The sequence below is a fragment of the Gymnoscopelus braueri genome (genome assembly GCF_963280865.1).
Source record: "Gymnoscopelus braueri genome assembly, chromosome: 1".
Lineage (NCBI taxonomy): Eukaryota > Metazoa > Chordata > Actinopteri > Myctophiformes > Myctophidae > Gymnoscopelus > Gymnoscopelus braueri.
In genome coordinates, this window is record NC_137603.1 from 14,724,142 (window position 1) to 14,742,619 (window position 18,478).

At 40.6% G+C, this 18,478-nt stretch overlaps 3 protein-coding genes across 4 annotated transcripts; 2 read left to right on the forward strand and 1 right to left on the reverse strand.

Moving 5' to 3' along the window:
- The first annotated feature begins 132 nt into the window (after nt 1–132).
- gpalpp1 (GPALPP motifs containing 1) lies at nt 133–4,985 on the forward strand. Its single transcript, XM_080426835.1, has 7 exons — nt 133–321; nt 1,316–1,430; nt 2,236–2,367; nt 2,488–2,755; nt 3,345–3,509; nt 3,612–3,713; nt 3,986–4,985. The coding sequence occupies exons 1-7, from the start codon at nt 249–251 to the stop codon at nt 4,202–4,204; spliced, it is 1,074 nt and encodes a 357-aa protein (XP_080282961.1). The 5' UTR covers nt 133–248; the 3' UTR covers nt 4,205–4,985.
- A 1,626-nt stretch (nt 4,986–6,611) lies between these two features.
- gtf2f2a (general transcription factor IIF, polypeptide 2a) lies at nt 6,612–14,327 on the forward strand. Of its 2 annotated transcripts, XM_080426844.1 has the most exons (9): nt 6,612–6,745; nt 7,866–7,939; nt 8,127–8,145; nt 8,371–8,509; nt 10,413–10,457; nt 11,361–11,442; nt 12,719–12,818; nt 12,936–13,079; nt 13,638–14,327. In XM_080426844.1, exons 1-9 carry the CDS (start codon nt 6,671–6,673, stop codon nt 13,758–13,760), a joined length of 801 nt encoding a protein of 266 aa, XP_080282970.1. In that variant the 5' UTR covers nt 6,612–6,670; the 3' UTR covers nt 13,761–14,327. The 2 variants fall into 2 exon arrangements, with proteins under 2 accessions (XP_080282970.1, XP_080282971.1); XM_080426845.1 differs by lacking the exon at nt 10,413–10,457.
- Nucleotides 14,328–16,485: 2,158 nt separating this feature from the next.
- LOC308087672 (charged multivesicular body protein 2a-like) lies at nt 16,486–17,151 on the reverse strand (the record flags this gene model as incomplete). The annotated part of the gene is made up of 1 exon (XM_080431728.1): nt 16,486–17,151. One exon carries the CDS (start codon nt 17,149–17,151, stop codon nt 16,486–16,488), a length of 666 nt encoding a protein of 221 aa, XP_080287854.1.
- Between the last annotated feature and the right edge of the window lie 1,327 nt (nt 17,152–18,478).

The following is an 18,478-nucleotide window of genomic DNA, read 5'->3' on the forward strand; positions in this document are numbered from 1 at the left end:
CCGCAACCACAAATATGTACAAGCAAATTTACAGAAAAACAAGGCCAAAGTCGCTTATAATAAGTGGACATGGCAACACTGGTCGTTTCGTTTATTGGCTGTTGATAATGTTTTACTTCCTGAGGTCAGGGGTCAAGTTGGATCGTGAGCATTTTCACTCCAAATAAACGATTCACTCCGATTTGGCACAAGTACAATTTAATAGTTCTTTCTTAAATAAAAACAAACAACTCGTCGACGTTTCAAAGATGTCATGTGGACCAGCCTTGCCCCCGAGGTTAGGAAACGACAGCGATGAAGACTCAGACAGTGAAGATGGACGTACGTATTTATTTATTTACAAGATCCAACAACGACCGCTGGGGTTTCTTGAGATGTGGGAAATATCCAGCTAAGTTTGATTGATTGATTGATTGAATACTTTATTAACAGTTTGCAAATAGTAGCCTACAGTGGTACGATTAAGCAATGGTGCTAAAAGGACAATAACACAATAAGCCCTAAGGGCTTTAGCCCCATTTAGAACCTCTCCCTCCGCTGTAAAGCTCCGAGATGAGGTCAGAGGTCCTACGCAGCTCGGTGACTGTGGGGGGTGACATCGGCGAATATTTTTCACTATGCATGATTCCTACCCCTTTCCGCACATCGTATCCAACAAGTAAAGGTATTCTGCCCTGCCCTCAGATGTTTTAACTTTTAGCGGAAAATAAAATCTAACTTACGGGTTGAAAACAAGCGTTTAAATCGCTTAAAATGTCAGCCCGTGGCCAGTCAAACCCCGTTCGAATGCGTTGTACTGCTCCCGTAAGATTGCACTGGTAAAACATGGCCACAGGCTGATATTTCAAGCGATTTAAACGCTTGTTTGTTCAACCCGACAGTTGGATTTTCTTTTCCGCTTAAAGTTAAAACATCTGAGAGCAGGGCAGAATACCGTTACTTTTTGGACACGATGTGCGGAAAAGGGTAAGAATCATGCATAGTGAAAAATATTTGCCGATGTCACCCCCCACAGGCACCGAGCTGCGTGGAACCTCATCTCGGAGCTTTACAGCGGAGGGAGCGAAGGAGATGTTTAAAATAATGAAAAACCCACAAGAAAGCACTGACCTTGAAATTGCTATATATATTCATATATAGTCATGTGATGTATCACTGCAAAACTGTGGAATTACAAATGTGGAATTTAAATATTAAAAAAAAAAAAGGTGTAAGCTTAGACGGACGGACCAGGTGCTCTTTTATGCTGTCCATTTGTGTTTGCTTTGATTATAGCAGGAGTTGCTTGGGTTCTGTGTTTTGTTTTCCCTATCAGTGGTTGGTCCGGCTCTCCCACCTGGCTATAAACGGGGAGAACCCTCCAGCGATTCAGAAGACAGCGAGCGGGAGGTGGTCTTCAAGAGATCCAAGACAACACACACACACAGAGAGTAGGTTCACACACAGACACACGCACGCACGCACACACACACACACACACACACACACACACACACACACACACACACACACACACACACACACAAACCAGGGCTGCCAACCCTTCTCCTTGATTTCAACCAGATCTCCTTGAGGACTCCTTGATTGTCATTTCTCCTCGAATTCTCCTTGATTTGGTATCAAACTCTCCAAATTCTCCAGAACACAGGAAATTACATCTACTCTGTTAAAACCTTTCCTATGTGGATGTATAGGCCAACTATTTCTGACAGCAAATGCACAATTCATAATAGTTTTGTAAGATAGATTTATCTCAGTTGCAATGTACACACAGCTCTGTTTACACATTCTTTTTTACCTTTTAATTTTACATACATTATTTTGTTTTGATTGTATTTTGCCACTTTTGCTTTTGCTTTACATATGTTTTCTCATGCCAATAAAGCCCCTTTGAATTTAATTGAGTGCAGTTTCACTGATATTAATATACACATAGAGTAGGTTCACTTATATCATCAACACTCCTTACAATTCAGGCATTTAGCAGATTTTGAAACTGTAAAGTCTCTTAAAGCTGCAGCCTGCAGGCGTTAACTTTCTCAGTGGAAGAGTGAGGAGACCAGGTCAAAATAAAGTTTTATTCATTTAAAAAGTTGTGGATTGCAGCTTTGACGGATGATGATCATTTTCATGTCCCTGACAAAGTGAATGTTAACACTGGACCTGTCTGGAATAAAACAAAATAAAAACCCTACTGTACTGATCTGATTAAAAAAAATAACATTGTTTGTCCAGCATGGAAGAGACAGCAAAGCCAAAAGATGATGATGAGGACGATGAGGACGATGATGACGACGAAGACGACGACAGCTTCTTTGGACCAGCTCTACCCCCAGGGTTCAAGAAGCAACAGAGTTCACCAGAGAGGTGAGCAAGAGAATTCAAGACAAGAACTCAAGATCAGTGTGGACAAGAAAGAGTTTATACTTACCCATAATTAATTTTGTTACATTTTATGATTAACAAATGTTCTATTGTTTATCTCAGGCCACCAGTACTGGGTCCAGCCTTGCCTCCAGGCTTTCGCAGAGCAGCAGATAATGATGATGGTGATGATGATGATGATGATGATGATGATGAAGATAGCTTCCCAGGGCCTGCACTACCCCCAGGCTACAAAGCTGAGACCTCCAGCAGTGAAGGAGAGGATGAGGAAGTAATTGGACCCATGCCTGCCAAAGGATTGGTTCAGGATTCTGTGGCTCTGGACTTTGTGCGCAGGGCACAAAAGATGAAGGACAAGCTGACAGGAGATGTGAGTGTTGAGATTTAACCACTTAAAGACGTGGTGAAATGAAAAATATGTTTTGTTTACTTTTAGAGCATCTCCGTGGTCATAATATGGACTTTATAAATGTTTTGTGTATTCTTATATCAAAAGTACCAAACAGGCCAATCTTAATTACTTCCTGTCAAACGAAAACATACTGCGTGATGACATGTCATAGGTAGACCCTCCCATAGCTGCACGTTTCTCCAAACACACCTGATTTAAATTACAGAGCTACCCCGTTTTGAATCTCATTTAAGATGACGTCCAGAGTCAGACGGTGTATTACTCAACTTAAACTTAATCAGCACACTAAAATATGTTTCTGAAAACATTTTAGGTTAGAAATAAGCAGCGTAGTAACAAACATGCTTCACACTCACACAGGATCTTCCATGCTGGACAAACAATGTTCATTATTTTATCAGATCAGTATACAGTAGGGTTTTTATTTTGTTTTATTGCATTGCATTTATCTTTTACTCTGATGTATTTGGATTTTGACATGATTTATGTCTTAAACTGAACATTCCAAATACAGAAATTAAAATGTGTGTGTGTTTGTGTGTAAAAGGATGTTCCTGACGTGCTCGCTAGAGAAACATGGATGACAGAGCTCCCCCCCGAACTGCAACATATTGGCTTGGGGGCTCGCACTTTCAAGAAGAAGTCGGGTCCAAAGGACAAAGACCGTTCAATGTGGACAGATACTCCTGCAGACACGGAGCGCAAGATTAGGGTAAGTGCTGCAGCTCACCAGTTTCATAAGAATGAGTTTATCTTTATATATCATGAGTTTACGATTTACTCCCTGTCTATTGTGATTATTCTTAACAAATAGGAGCGCCTTGAGGCAAAGAAGAAAGGTGAGACTGAGAAAGTCGACACCCCACAAATGTCCCAAAAGGAGATTCAACTGGCAGCAAAAGTGTCCAAATATAATGTAAGTTGCACTACTAAATTTGTCAATTTGAATACAACTGATGCTGCTGAGCAAGAGCAGAGTGCGGGATTTTTGTTCATTCATTTTTGTTCATGATTGCTTCATTTGTCACTGTCCTGTTCTTTGCAAAGTTGCACTACTCTAAAATACAAAGTTTGGATTGGAATGCTGCTGTACCATTGTTACTCCTTACTTTTTCCTTTTTATCTGTACAATATGAATTAAGGAGTTGCCAGACATGAGCATTGTTTCCCATTGTTTCTTTCTGGCAGGAGACCAAGCGTGGTGAATCCTTGATAAGTTTGCACACAAAGAAGATGAAGAAGAAAGCGGAGGAGACGCCCAGCGCTCCAGTAGAGCGGCGGGCATTTGATCGGGAAAGTGACCTGCAGTTTAACCGCTTTGATGAGGCCCAGAAGCAGCGACTTCTAAAGAAGTCTCAGGAACTGAACACACGGTTCTCCCACAGCGAGGACAAAATGTTCCTTTAAGTAAATAAGAAGTTGTGGGGTGCAAACTGCTCACAGTAAAATGTTCATTTAATTCTGGGACTGTAGAAATTGACCTGAAAGGGTACATTTTACTGTGGTAGGCTTTGCAAACTTCCAGCGTGTGTCATTTATATTCAGGTTAAACTTAAGAAGATTAAGTATGTTTTGATGGACTTTTTTCATAGACAAAGAAATATTGCCTGACAAATTGAACTACATAATAAGCTCTGGCTCGTTACACACATAAAACGTAATCATGGTAGACAGTTTGACATGCCCTATCCCTTCTGCAAACAGTCAGGACACTTATTTCTAAAGAAAACTGCTATTACACTATATCTGTCTTACATTGTCTCATGAGGTGGAGGAAATTGTTTGACTTTTGAATTTAAAATGTGCATTAATGACATTGCTAGCCTAAAGATAACCTGTCAATATTGAGGAAAAAAGCCATGTGTTTTTTCATAATGCTCTTTCATCTCCGTAGGAAAGTTCAGTACAAACATAGCCCAAATTTGCAAACTGATTACCTCAGACTGGCCTCTTAGCCCACTCTTAAGACTGCACACACCTGTACATGTTACTTTTTAATCCAGTTCTATGATTTCCATAAAGCTCTTTGAATAGTTTTGTGGTTTTTGTTGATGTTTTGTACCATTTTTGATATATTTCATACATGCTCATGGGGTTTCATATTTAGAAAATGATTTTGGTTTCCCTTAGACAATGTCAGTGTATTATTATGTTATAGTGTATGGTATGCTATTAAAACTCCACTGAAATACCATCTGACCAACGTTTTATGTTAAAGCTTTTATGGTGCACCATATAATGGCCATTATGGTTCGGTATTAGTACTAAGTGTATGAATTTGAAATAAATCAACGGAGGCGATGCTTGGATAAGGGTAGAGTGACGGCTAAACCGGTGCTCCTAAATCAGCTTAACTCAAACGCAACAGGGGACTTGGATAAGGGTAGAGTCAGTGACGCCTAAATTGGTGCTCCTAAATCAGCTTAACTCAAACGCAACGGGAGACACTTTCTACAAACTATCAGCACACTGTATTTCTGATGTAGAAAGATCGTATCACTACGCCTTTTGCCTGCGGCATTGGCACTGTGGTCACTCCCTCCAGAACGGGCGCCTCCGTGGTTTGATGTGGAAGCATTGATATCAGTGTTCTGCTTCCTCTGATTGCCTATGCCTCGGCCTCCCTACCCACAAGTGTTCAATCTCATGCAGTGTTGTCGTGTCTTAAGGCCAGGGGGTCTGGAAAAAAGCTGCTAAGATTCTTAACTTTGATCCCTTTTTAAATAGGACCTCTAGCATATGGTTTAACCTTGTGTATGCGTTCGTAAATCTTGGGGTGTAGTGGTGCTTGGTGACCTCTACAGAGACCAGGTTCTTAAATCTTTTAACTGACTTCCAGGCTGAATTTAAGTTGCATTAAACAACACTGGCATTATGTGCAAATGCATAGTTTGTCAAAAACTTCCTTGGTCCCTCAAAATGTGCAGACCCCTTTTATTACTATTGTAAGGGTCAGGAAGCATCGCTCTACTACTACTCAATGTTGCTGCAGAAAGAGCCTACAGCACCACCAGTGCCCTGAAAACTATGGAAAAAAGACTTTGGAACTACATTCACAGAACTAGAATGGGTCAGCGTACTACGCAATTCAAAGCACATGTCTTGCAATATTCGCACATGGTTAATTCAGTTCAAAATTGTCCATAGAATGTATTGGACCTCTTCTAAATTGTACAGAGCAATCCAGGATCCAGGATGCTGAAAGTGCCTGGGTGGAGGTACGCTGACCCATGTCTTATGGGAGTGATTTAAAAAATGTCACGGAAATTGCATGCTTTGTTAATGATTTGAGGCATTTTGTTCAAAACAAACCAATCCTGTAAACTTTGGAAGCCAATCTTGGCCAATCAGGATGGAATATGGAAAATCGGGACAGATCCGCAGGAGTAATATAACTAGTGGCGCTATAACAGGCCAATCTGAACAATTTGGGGCAGAGTTTCGGCTTTGGCATCCAGGGTCCCAGCCCAGGGAGTGTGTGGGCCGCAGGAAGGGTGGTGCGAGACTGCGAGCGGTGCCCCGCACTTGGGGGGGCCCCGCAAAAAAACGAACAAAAAAAAACGTTTTTTTTTTTTTTTAATGAACAGAATCACATTTATTAAGAGTTATAAAAAGAAATAACCGCAAATAACCACCAAAAACTCGGAAATATCCGCCCAAAACCGCAAAAAAATCGCGCGCGCGCGCGAATTCCAGAAGGTGGCAGTAATGCAACACAAAGTATGCAAGGTGCCGCTTAAACCCCAAAGAAGAAGGACCATTCAGCTGTTTTGGCCCGTTAGAGCCACCGTACTACGCCGTTCATTTAACGTGTTGAAGCTTCTCTGTTGTTGTGGTGTACAATTTGATTTAGCCTCCGACGAACTTTTAAACATGTCAGAGAGAGAGAATAAAGGAGACGTGGATTTAACCGGTGCTAAACAGAACACTGGCGTCTGGCTCGTAAAGGTATAGGTGTGATTATTTCAGACATATAGATTAAATACGTTTTACAGGATGAAGTTTCTTCCGCGCTGACGTTAATCATTAGCATAACGTTAGCCAAAGATGTTAGCGGCACTGGGTGAACAAAGTGTGTTGGTTAGTTTCCGTTAGTTTCTGTGTTTATCTAGCCTTGGATCAAGACTGTCTATCATAGATGTATTTGATCGAATTTTACATTTGCATAGCAAAGTCAGACTCGATAAAATACATCTATGATAGTCTTGATCCAAGGCTTTATCCGAACTAGACATAACGTTCATTATGTTAAAGCTCTGTTTCCAAATTTGTATGTGTCACGAGTAAATGTCAAAACATAAAAAAATATTAAAAATCATGAATAAAAAAATGCAATGATTTTTCTAAAGAATGTCATGAAAAAAAAAATCCATAAATTAGAAAACATGTTTAAGAAGTTGTGAAAATAGCCGATCTACAAGTTCACAACGCGGTGCGAAGTGAAGCGTTGTGAGCTTGTAGATCTGCTATTTTCACTAGTTTGGGTCCAGGGCAAACGTCTAATTTCTCTTTTGGGTCTTGAGCTGAAAAGTTTGGGAACCGCTGTGTTAAAGTACCCGGTTCAGAGATCACTCGTGTAATGATGACACATTGATTGATTGATGTAGTTTATTTAGTAAGACATGAGAATAGTACATGACAGTACATAACAGTACATGGAAGTACAAATTCACAATACAAGGTCTACTAAACTGGAAACCCTCATTAAGCACTAAGCTTGTTGAAGATGAGAACCCCATGCACACAAATCATGATGTCATATAAGAGGCAGACAGATATACACACTACTATACAGAATGTCATACAATCAGCTTTCAGGTTACTGGTATGAAGAGAGAAAAATATATATATATATATATACAAAAGAAGAAAATTAAGGAGGGGGGGGGGTGGTTAAGACTTAGACAGGGGCCATTTTCGAATTGCAGCATAGAATGGCATAGAAACTAGTAGGATGTGATCCAATGGGCGGGTGTTTTAAAGTGATTTGCTCAAATCTAAACCCTTAACATACATCTGGTAACCAAGAGTGAATTGGCGAAATGTCTGTGTTCCATTCACTGTGCAGGTGCCCAAATATTTGGCTCAACAATGGGCAAAGGCGCCTGGGAGAGGCGAGGTCGGGAAACTAAGAATTGGCAAGTAAGTGAAGCAGAACTATGATAGTTATATCATGACTGTGTACGGTCTACTGCTGCTGTCTTTGAAATTGGTGTTCTGTTATTAGTTTGCAATATTATGTGCAGTTATTACTTATTATTACACCTTAACTAATGAGCCTTGGATTCTGATATCTAGCTTTCTAAATATTTGTGACTGTTTCTTTCAGGAACCAGGGAAAATCAGAGGTATGTGTTTGTCAATTTTGTTTAAATGTGGATACACCACCATGTCTCCAATCGAAAGTTGCTTTATTCTTATTTATCTCCGCCAGGCTGGAAGGCCGGAGGATATTTTTTCGCCTGTGTGTGTCTGTCTGCCTGCCTGTCTGCTTGTTCACTGCAAACTTTGCAAAGCACTGTACCAATCGGCACCAAACGTTTTGTTCCGTGTACGATGCTTGTCTTTTACAGGTGTCTTTCACTTTGAATGAAGACCTGACAGTGATTGAATGCGCCGGAGGCACCACTGTGCCCGCACCTCGTGACCATCCATTCACCATGCAGACGGTGGGAGGTCAGACATTGGCTGTCTTCACTGAGACTTCCTCAGGTGAGCCTGTTATCTTAATTGTAAGCTGTTGCAGAAACTGTTCAGTAGATGTGGATGCAAGATTAAAACACCTGTGTCACTGCCTTTTTGTTTCAAGGTGGTAGTAATAAAAACAGAACTCAGAGGTGTCCTGATATTGGAAAATAACAGACGAGGAAGGGTGTCACCCTCCACTGCGTCCATTAATGTCCTATATTGTGATACTTGTACAATGGCCAGTCACCAAAGAAAAACATATATTATGTTATATTTTGTAATTGAAAATATTCATATTAAAACAGCTACTAAAAGCTGTATTGTCTTGGTAATCATTCTTAGTCCAACAAACAGCTTATACAGGTTGTTTATTACTGTTGTTATAGGTACAGTTTAATCTATGATAAGCATTGATTTAGAACGGTGACAACACTTTTGACCAGGACTATGTTTGAGGTGTCCTGTTACACATCTACCATCTAATCCGAAATGAGTATTATCTGTGTGAATTAAAGCTACAATCCGTAGGTTGTCTGTTGTCTCTCCTGACAGAGAGAGATGTTTTATTTTATGAACCTGCTCTACTATACAGATAGGTCAAAATAATGTTTATTCATTAACTCTTTCAATGCCATGCTTATTTATGGAATTTTGGTTTTGAGTGCCACAACCAAAATTAATTGTAAAAAAAAAAGTGCTCAGGAGCCGAGATACAGCCTTTTTCAGTAAAAAGTTAAACAAGAAGTGAATGGAGCAGCAAATCTTCAAATCATCATATCTTGGGTTCTGAACATGTAATTAAAAAAAAAAAGAAGTGTGGCACACGGGGCGTCAGGCCTCATGACATATTTGACGTATTGTGGCACTGAAAGAGTTGATAAGTCCCGGCGGATTGTAGCTTTAATAGTTAACTGTGTTTTCTATTCATAAAACAGCTAAGGGGTAAGTAAGTTCTATGTGTGCCAATATGGAAGAACTCATTCCACTCTGCTTCTTCCTGTGCATCTGGCTCTAATACACACCATTTCCAATTTCCTGCTTGTCTGTAGCCTAATTCTTCTTAGCTTTTCCCCTTAGTGTGTCATTGTCTACTATAACCCTGAAGCATAAGTAATATACTGTATGTAGTGGATAAGTAAACACAGAAGGGAAAAGGGAAGAGAATTCTACATTTTTTTGTTTCCCCTGTCCGGCTCCTCCTCTTATGTATGAAACGCTTATCATGTTCCTTTTCAGTGTGCCTTATTATGTATACGTTGCTTCTCAGATGTGAATGTGTACCTGATTTCTATTTAATTTTATTGCTACTAGCCTACTTTTAGTTTTTTACCTCCTCTTTTGGGGTTTTCAGTTCATTGCCAATATATGATCACAGACCGTTTTGCAAGCTGCCTTTTGAAAAGTTGGGATCTTTTGTGTGTGATTTGGACCTTGTTAACATAGACCTGTCAATCAACACAAATCTGGCTCAATCTTTGTAGAGTTGCTTTAATGTGTGTGCATGGAGGTCTTTGATTGAATGTGCCGCAAGCACTCTTGTCCTTGGATTATAATTAATTCTATTAATTTTTTTTATGATGGACGCTACTTGAGCTTGTGCTGTTCCTGTTTGTATTGTGTTCCTAGTGTGGCACACCTCTTGAGTGTCGTGTGCGCTGGTGTGTATGTGTTTAAATGTTGGTGGAGTGTCTCTGTGCTCGCTTGTGTGTGAGCGCATGCTTGCTTGCTCATGTGCACGATCGTGCTCATAAGTTTGTGGATAGTATACACGGAGAAGCAGCTCCGTGTATCATCAATCGTCTCATCTGCGATTGACGGGTGACTAAACCCTTGGGTGAGGTTCTTATTGTTCGACCCCCCCCCCCCCCCTCCTTCCGTCTTCCATCTCTCTGCTGTCATTTCACCATCCCTCCCTCCCTTCCTGTAGGCCAATCAGAAGAGAGCTCAGGTTCGGGGGCGGGGGCAGGTCCAGGTGAGTTCCTCCGTCTCAATCCGCAGAGGGTCTCAGAGCTGCATCAATGGGAAACATACAGGCTGTGGGTCTCGTTTTCCTTTTTTGGAATGGGTTCCTTTTGGCACCAAATATTGGTTTTGGATGGTGTGTGCCGTGGGATCAGAATTATCCACTCGGTCCACTTGGGGGGCAACGTGTCTGCTGAGTTAGGGCCTCTTTTCTGTTTGCAAAAATCTCTGGAATTACATGTAGTTTCTGTGGTCTTCTATAGAGGATTAGTGCCAGACGATTGGAGATCTTCGTCTACCGATAAGTCTAGGGACTTTTAAATGCAAGGTAGTTACTGGAACACCGGTGCGAAGAGCTGGTAACAAAGCTATGCCTACTGATTTGGAAATGAGTCATGTCCCCACACCAATATGAAGGACTACCCTAAAGACTGTCTAAAAACAAACTCATTGTTTCCACTCACCAGTTTTAGCAACAGAAGCTGGTAGATTGTGTTATGTCTTTAGTTGAGCAAAGCGTTTAGAGACTAGACTGACTTGTGAGTCTAGTAGGTTAGAAAGGCTGTGGTCAAAAAAGGGTCACAACATTTCAGAGTGGAGTTTGCTGATGTTGGCTTAGATACCATTTGTTGGAAAGAGGCTGCTGTGGTGCAGTGTTGGTTAAAGGAATGTTCACATGTAGATCTGATTTCAAGAAATAAAGAACAGGTGCACCCCAGCGTTGATTGAATAGGACAGGATTCATATAAACGGCACAAATTAACTCTGCTTTACTGTGAAAAGTATCTTGAGTTGTTACCATATGTTTTACTCACACCCTTTCCTGTTTTGGAGATTTGGATTGAAATTTAATGAAAACATGTGGACACTTGCAGTGTGGATTAAAGTTTTGATTAAATCTCATCTGCTGTAGATAAAATAGCTTTGGAGGGAGTGGTGGTGCAGAGAGCAGAATGCAGACCAGCTGTCAGTGAAAGCTACATGAGGTTGAAGAGGTATGTATGCTATGGACACACACACACACACACACACACACACACACACACAGACAAATCTCATTTTTGTTCTACATTCACTAAACTCTGTCTACTGCTCTTAAGACTGACGTCGGATTCATGAAAGGTGAACACAGCCATGAGTTGTGTGCATACAGAGGTGTATCAAACGATAAATGTCAGTCATTTGTAAATAGAATGCTCGTGTGAATAATTTGCATAGATCAACGCCCAATTAACACCATAAAAGGCATGCAGATAGGGTGGTGTGCAACATAAGGGAAAGCCTGATTTGTACTCTATAGTACGACGGTGTGGCTAACCAAAATCACTCAAATTAGCACTTTAGGATCAGATATGATCGTAAGCACGTTTCGTGAATGGCCCAATGTGCCCCTGTACTACTATAATGCACTAAATAACGATGCTTGTTCTATAAATGTTGTCATATCACCCAGCACTAACTTATATCTTGTATTATTATTTCATACTGTGTGCTATTGAATGTATGGCACTGATGGCACTCATGTGTTCTATAAATCATAGAACACGTGAGTGTTCTATAAATTATAGAACACATGAGTGCCATCAGACGCAAGGACATTAAATCTCCTATTGCCAGACACTTTATGGAAGCCGGTCGCTCCATAGCAGATCTGTCATTGATAGTTCTAGAACAAGTTAAGCAATCCAGAAGAGGTGGTGATTTAGACACCAAACTCCTTCAAACTGAATCCAGATAGATTCACAGTCTGTTAACCCGGGTGGTATGAATGAAGACCTCTCCCTCCAGCGCTACAGTGCTATAGGAACCCTTTATTGAATAGCCTATGTTCTGTGATGTAATGTTTTTTGTTTTTTTTTATCGATTTAGGTTGTGAAACAAGAACTTGTCAAATACTGTAACAACCAAAGTCCTTGCTTGTTGATATTGTGTGGTTTTAACAATAGCTGAATTAATTTGGTAATATCAATATTTTTGGAAGCAAATTATCACCTGCAACCAAATTATAATGATGCCCTCTTGTGTCCACAGAAACAAATTACAGTGTTTGAAGATTTGGTTGTTTCTGAAGTCAGGCTAATTTTTTAAAGTTTAATACGTTGTTTTTTTTTGCCTGAATCTATTGCATTTTATAAAATACAGGTAGAATACAGTTTTTAAAAGGATCTATACCGTAATAAGCAGCCAGTATGCACACATCGTAACTTGTCTCTAATGTCACTGGTACCGATTCATATTGTGAATGGAAGTGATTGTGTTTTCATTTGACAGGATACAAATTGAAGAGTCATCCAAGCCTGTGAGGCTGTCTCAGCAGTTGGACAAAGCTGTCACCAACAACTACAAACCTGTAGCCAACCATGCTTACAATGTAAGAAAGATGCCTCATATGCCTTGTACACCCAAACTGTCAACATATACTAAGTATGTCAAGTTACTGGACACTGGGAGAAAGAAATGTTTTAACTGCTATTTTTTTTTTCTAAAGCGTGAATATGACAAGAAGAAGAAGGAGGAGGGTAAACGAGCCAGGGCTGACAAGCAGCAAGTATTGGACATGTTGTTCTCTGCCTTTGAAAAGCACCAATTCTACAACATCAAAGATCTGGTGGACATCACCAAGCAGCCTGTGGTAAGGATATTGACTGACAGTGGGTTCATTAATCAACTCTTAATGTCATTGGCTCTGAAAACCTTAGGTTCAAAGTTATGTTTTGTCACGCAGCAGGTAGCAACATTGCAGACATTGAAATTAAATGATCAGATATCTATCTGCCTATTGGTATGTGTGGTGACATCTAAATTCAGTGAATGGACTAAAAGTAGATGGAAACAATTTGGAAATTAAAAAATAACAGCTTCGCAGAACCAATGCAAAGACTTAAGGGTGGTCCTTCATATGGAATGGTATCAGAATTGGTTTTCAAAGCGCCGGGCGTAGGTTTGTTACCGCTGGTTTTCTCTGGCGTCCAAGACCATTAATTGAATTTAGATTTCCCCAGACGTATCAGTAGGTGTTCTCTGATCGTCTGGCTACGCGAGACTATACAAAATACATTTGGTTTAAATAAAGTATGCAAGTTACCTTAATGCATGAAGCGCTCCTAAACTCTCATTGTGCGTCCTATAATGGATTGGACACTAACATTAGTAGACCCTCCTGCTCACTAGCTGATTTTTCTTCTTCCAGAATTACTTGAAGGAAATCCTGCATGACATAGGCATCTACAATGTGAAGGGAACACACAAAAACACCTGGGAACTCAGGCCAGAGTACAGACATTACCAAGTCGATGAAAAGACGGACGAATAGTTTTGTCTTCAACACCTTTAGGGTCTTTTTCTTCCAAGTTTTATTAGGGTCTGTATATTGTGTTTGCTTGAACCTTAATGGATGGCAATTCCGTCAAGATGTTTTAACACAAGATTTGTTTATATTTTTTGTTAATACATTTTTATGAGGTTCTGTATGACGTTCTGTATATTGTGTTGGCTTGCTGCACTCTGACTCCATGAGTATAATGTGGACTCAGCTGATGAACAGGATGTGAAATGTTTTTTCATTAGTATCAGTAGTCTCTGCATAAGGCATCCTAGCAGCAACCTTCTTATGATGTTAAACTTAAAATTGAATTGTTTCCCATGAATAAATGTTTTGAATAAAATTGTTTACGTACTGAAGACACTAGTTTGCTTTGTTACTGAAGCATTTTAGAGATTTATGGAAACAATTGACCTATACCTAATCAGTTTGAATGAAATCGATTGTTCTATTTGAGCTGTTTGACAGATAACACCTTCTTATTTTAGTTTTTATTTGACACTTGCCTTGTAAATGTTCAGTATGTTTCCCCTACCAAATAAACCCCCCTGAATTGAATTATCACTGTGTCTAAGTAAAATGTAGATTAGAACATTAGTATTGCACTGTAGACTACTGTAAAAGTGGTGAATCCCTGATAAGGTTTCACACTAAGATGAAACAAGCAGAGGAGATGGCCAGCACGCATACAATTATACTTAAGGATACTTCTATATATACATTTGCACAGGGGCCAGTTTTCTTGGATCCTTTCCTCCAACAATAGGAAATGGCCTACAGCATCTGACGACTGAATTGAATTTCCTGAACTCAAAGAAGTTGTTGTGGTGGCTGTAAACATTGGCTTTTGAATTTCAATCATAATTTACTATTTATTTATAGCTGCTTAGCAAAAATGCCTATGGGGACCTGTGTGTTTAGTCTACAGATCCGTTATGGAAATCTGACCCTAGCTGTTAGTAGTGCAATACTTGCCTGTTTATTTTAGGTGTCAAACATAACATCCATGGTACTGTATCCAACTACCAGATCAGCCCCGTGAAGGCAGCGGCTACTGTGGAAATCCTGGTGACACAAGGTTACGCCTTAATTCCAATATTCCCTCTAGTCTTCAGAAATGCGTTCATTTTACAGATGAATCGAAACAATATTTTCTTATTATAAAGTGCAGTAAATGTATAAATTAAATAATATTAGTACCTGAATTGACTGAAATGTTGTCTTCTGCTTGATTCTTTGGCACAATGTATACGGTCTATCCTAAATCTGTGAAAAGGTAAAACAAAAGTAACATACAGTACTCGAGCCAAATTCCATACGGTAAAGAAACGGAAGGTGTTTCGCAAGAGATCACAGAGGTTTGTATAGGAATGAATGGATTAAACGGAATTATAGACATCACACAGTCCAATGGAAACAAGGTGTTATTCCAAACCGGCCGACAAAATTATTTGGGCGCATTGTAAAAAAAAAAAGAGTGGAAAAAAATATAATAACTATAGTTAAAATATTCACGGCCAATTATCTAGATCTATCTGTGTGTGGCAGCCCCTTTCTCCCCCTTGCCCTGCGATGCTGATGAAGCCTGTATTCTTTGAGACACACATCTGGGTTTTTGACCAATACGCACCTTTTGTTTGACCCTTCGAAGGGTCAAACAAGGGAATCGTGTGACGTTGATTCCCTTCCTCTATTCGCTCATAATAGGACATGACGTATACTGTATGTAGGCAGAAGAATTGGTGCATCCGACTTGGCTGGGAGCTCCAACAAACGCATTTGATCGTGTCGGAGAGTGGGAAGCCAGACACGGAGGGCGATGTCTGTTGCTACACAGCAGGGAGCTGAACTGAGAATAGTGTTGTCCTGCCAGTGAAACTCATTGTTAGGTGAAAGGAAGTGGACCCTCCCTAATAAACGAACCAGTAGGGGACAGCAGTGACGATGAGGCACTACAGTACATCTAAATTGGGAGAAAGGGGGAAAGGTGAAAAGGACTGATGAAAAACAAGACGGGTATTATCCGTGTGACTTATGATGTGGATCTCATTTGGTATGTAGCCAGTCTATGACATCAGTAACTATGACCTCAGTCATTATCTCCACATTTGGTTAAAGGCTCAGCCCAATCTGACTGGAAAGACTTGGTCAAAACCACAGTATTTGGCTGGGCTTTATGCGCAGAATTGTGGGAAATCTGTTAGGATAGTCAGTGATAGTGTCTATAATGCAGCCTGGGAGCCAGAGAAAACGTCACTGCACGTTTCTGCAAATCACGGAATACGTAGACTAGACGTTATCTAACCCAAAAAACGTTGCATAACGACTTCTCCAGAAACATGTCAACGCAATCCTAGATTCTTTAATATTGAAAATACAGTACATTAGAACATATTAAATGCAATTTGAATGGTGCTGAGTCAGCAGCAGCGGGCTTCACACTAACGTCTCGCTCGGGCGCACCTCTTGGGGCTTCAGGCCGCTGCTGATGGCGCGTCTACCTTGAAACAGAGATGTAATGGATCCGTTGGTTTGCAGAAACATACAAGGGCAATGTTTCTTTGTTGATTGGGTTGCTACAATGTTATTTCCTGGATATTAAATGTTCATCTGCATACTGATAACTTGATCAAAATACTTCAACACACCTTTTGATTCCCAAAGAAATGTAGATACAGAAATCTGAATTTGTTTGTCTGCCAAACTGTCTCGGGATTCAATAATCTTTCCTGAGTTTGTTCAGTCGCTCCTCCAGGTCAGCGTCAGCATCTGCCAGTGCGGCGTGGTGTTCAGCCTTCTTATCTCCTACCTCCGACAGGCTTCCTCCTGTGGCTGGCAGGCTAGATAGCTGATCTGTCAGACTGAGACCCAATTCATCCAACACTTGGGAGACGATGGCTTCACTGTTTTCTTCGTCATCCTCATCACCCATAGCATCATCCATTGCGTCATTCACCATGTCCTCCTTCATGTCCATGATTTCACTCTGTCGTTCAAACTCCATCATAATCTTTTGAATCTGAGGCATGTTGAGCTGTTTGTTCATGCTGGTCATGGCTTTGGTGATGCCTTTCATTGCCTGTGTCATGCTGTTGTTGGACTTTAGCGTCTGAATCTTGAGACTGACTGCTTGGATATTTGCTCTCAAAATGTACAACTTCTTGATGTAGCGCCTCGTGCGAACCAAGTCCATGGCCATGATCTTGACCACATCTATTTGTCCCTGTTTAGACGTTCTCTTAATATCAGCAATGATTCTCTTCTCCTGTTGCTCCAGTTTTTGTCGTTCCCGGTCCAGATCTCTCATGGCTCGGGTGAGCGCACGCTGGTTCTGCTTAAGTACCTTTTCTGGGGTCTTTTTCTTCCCAAACAGATACTCCATCTTGTAAGGGAGTCTGTCAGGTACCTGTATCTAATCTTTGTAAGACCACTCTTTACTGATTTAAAGTCTACTAAGCAAAAGGGTTGGAAACATAACTGTTTATATGGCACCGACTAGATATATGATGCTTACAAATGACATTGTGATGTCAATACATGATGACATCAAAATGAAGTCATGTTCTGTAGTGACAAGGTTTCACATCATTATGTATTGATGTCATCAATACATAATGACGTGAAACCTCGTCACTACAGAACTAGGACGGCGCCCATCAGACGCTGGCCTATTTGGGGCATGCATGTCAAGAATGATGCAAGTTGTTTTATTTATACTACTTCTTTCGGCTAATTCCCATCGGGGTTGCCACAGCGGTTCATATATTTCCATCTGGTTCTGTTTTCTGCGTCTTCCACTGTGACTCCTGCCACCTGCATATCATCTCTCACTGCATCCATAAACCTCCTCTTCTCTTACCTGGCAGTTAACTCTTCAGCATCCTTCTCCCAATGTACCACTCATCCCTCCTTTCCAAAACATCCCAACTTCACCTCTCCTGCTTTATTTCCAAACCCTTCTTCCTTCATTCGTTCCAGCCTTACTTCAGACATGCAAAAGTGTCACTTTTCAGCTACAGTCACCTTTTTGAACCCAAATAGGGCAATTGTGTGACACCTGACCCGAAAGAAAACAACATGTTGTCACCTTTTTCACCTCGGGGCTGTTTGCGTGCCTGTTACTTACTACCGCCTTTCCAACAATTCGCACGAACGATGCAAGTCGTTCCATTTATACTGCGTTGTGGCACAAATGTTTTGCGAAGCTCGGCCAATCAGTTAAGCCGACAGGTCTGGTTAGCCAATCGGGGACCTATACTGGCTTAGGGGCGCAAACATGATTTCAAGGGTGTGTGTGTGTGTGTCCCTACTGTCAGCCGCTGTTTAGGATCGCAGGGGTCTTTTTAATGTGGTATCAGAAGGTGAAAGTGAATTGAGTAATTTAAATTGTTCATCTCAATTCTGAGATAGCGATCTCAGAATGGACCCCATATTGCCTTTTTATTTTTGTGTTCAAGTGAGAGGACAACACAATCACAGCTTGATGACTATTTTGTTCTGCAACATTTTCCGCAATTAATTTAACATAGGCATCAAGTCAGTGCAAGATGGGTGTGCATAACGATTTACGGATTAAATAAATGCATACAAAAATAAGGACTTCAGTGGGCAAGAGCCTTTATTGTTATTAAGTATTATGAGTATGTATGAGTGCTTATAGCTATAAATGTACAGTCAGTGTTATAAGCAGATTATAATGCATTATAATG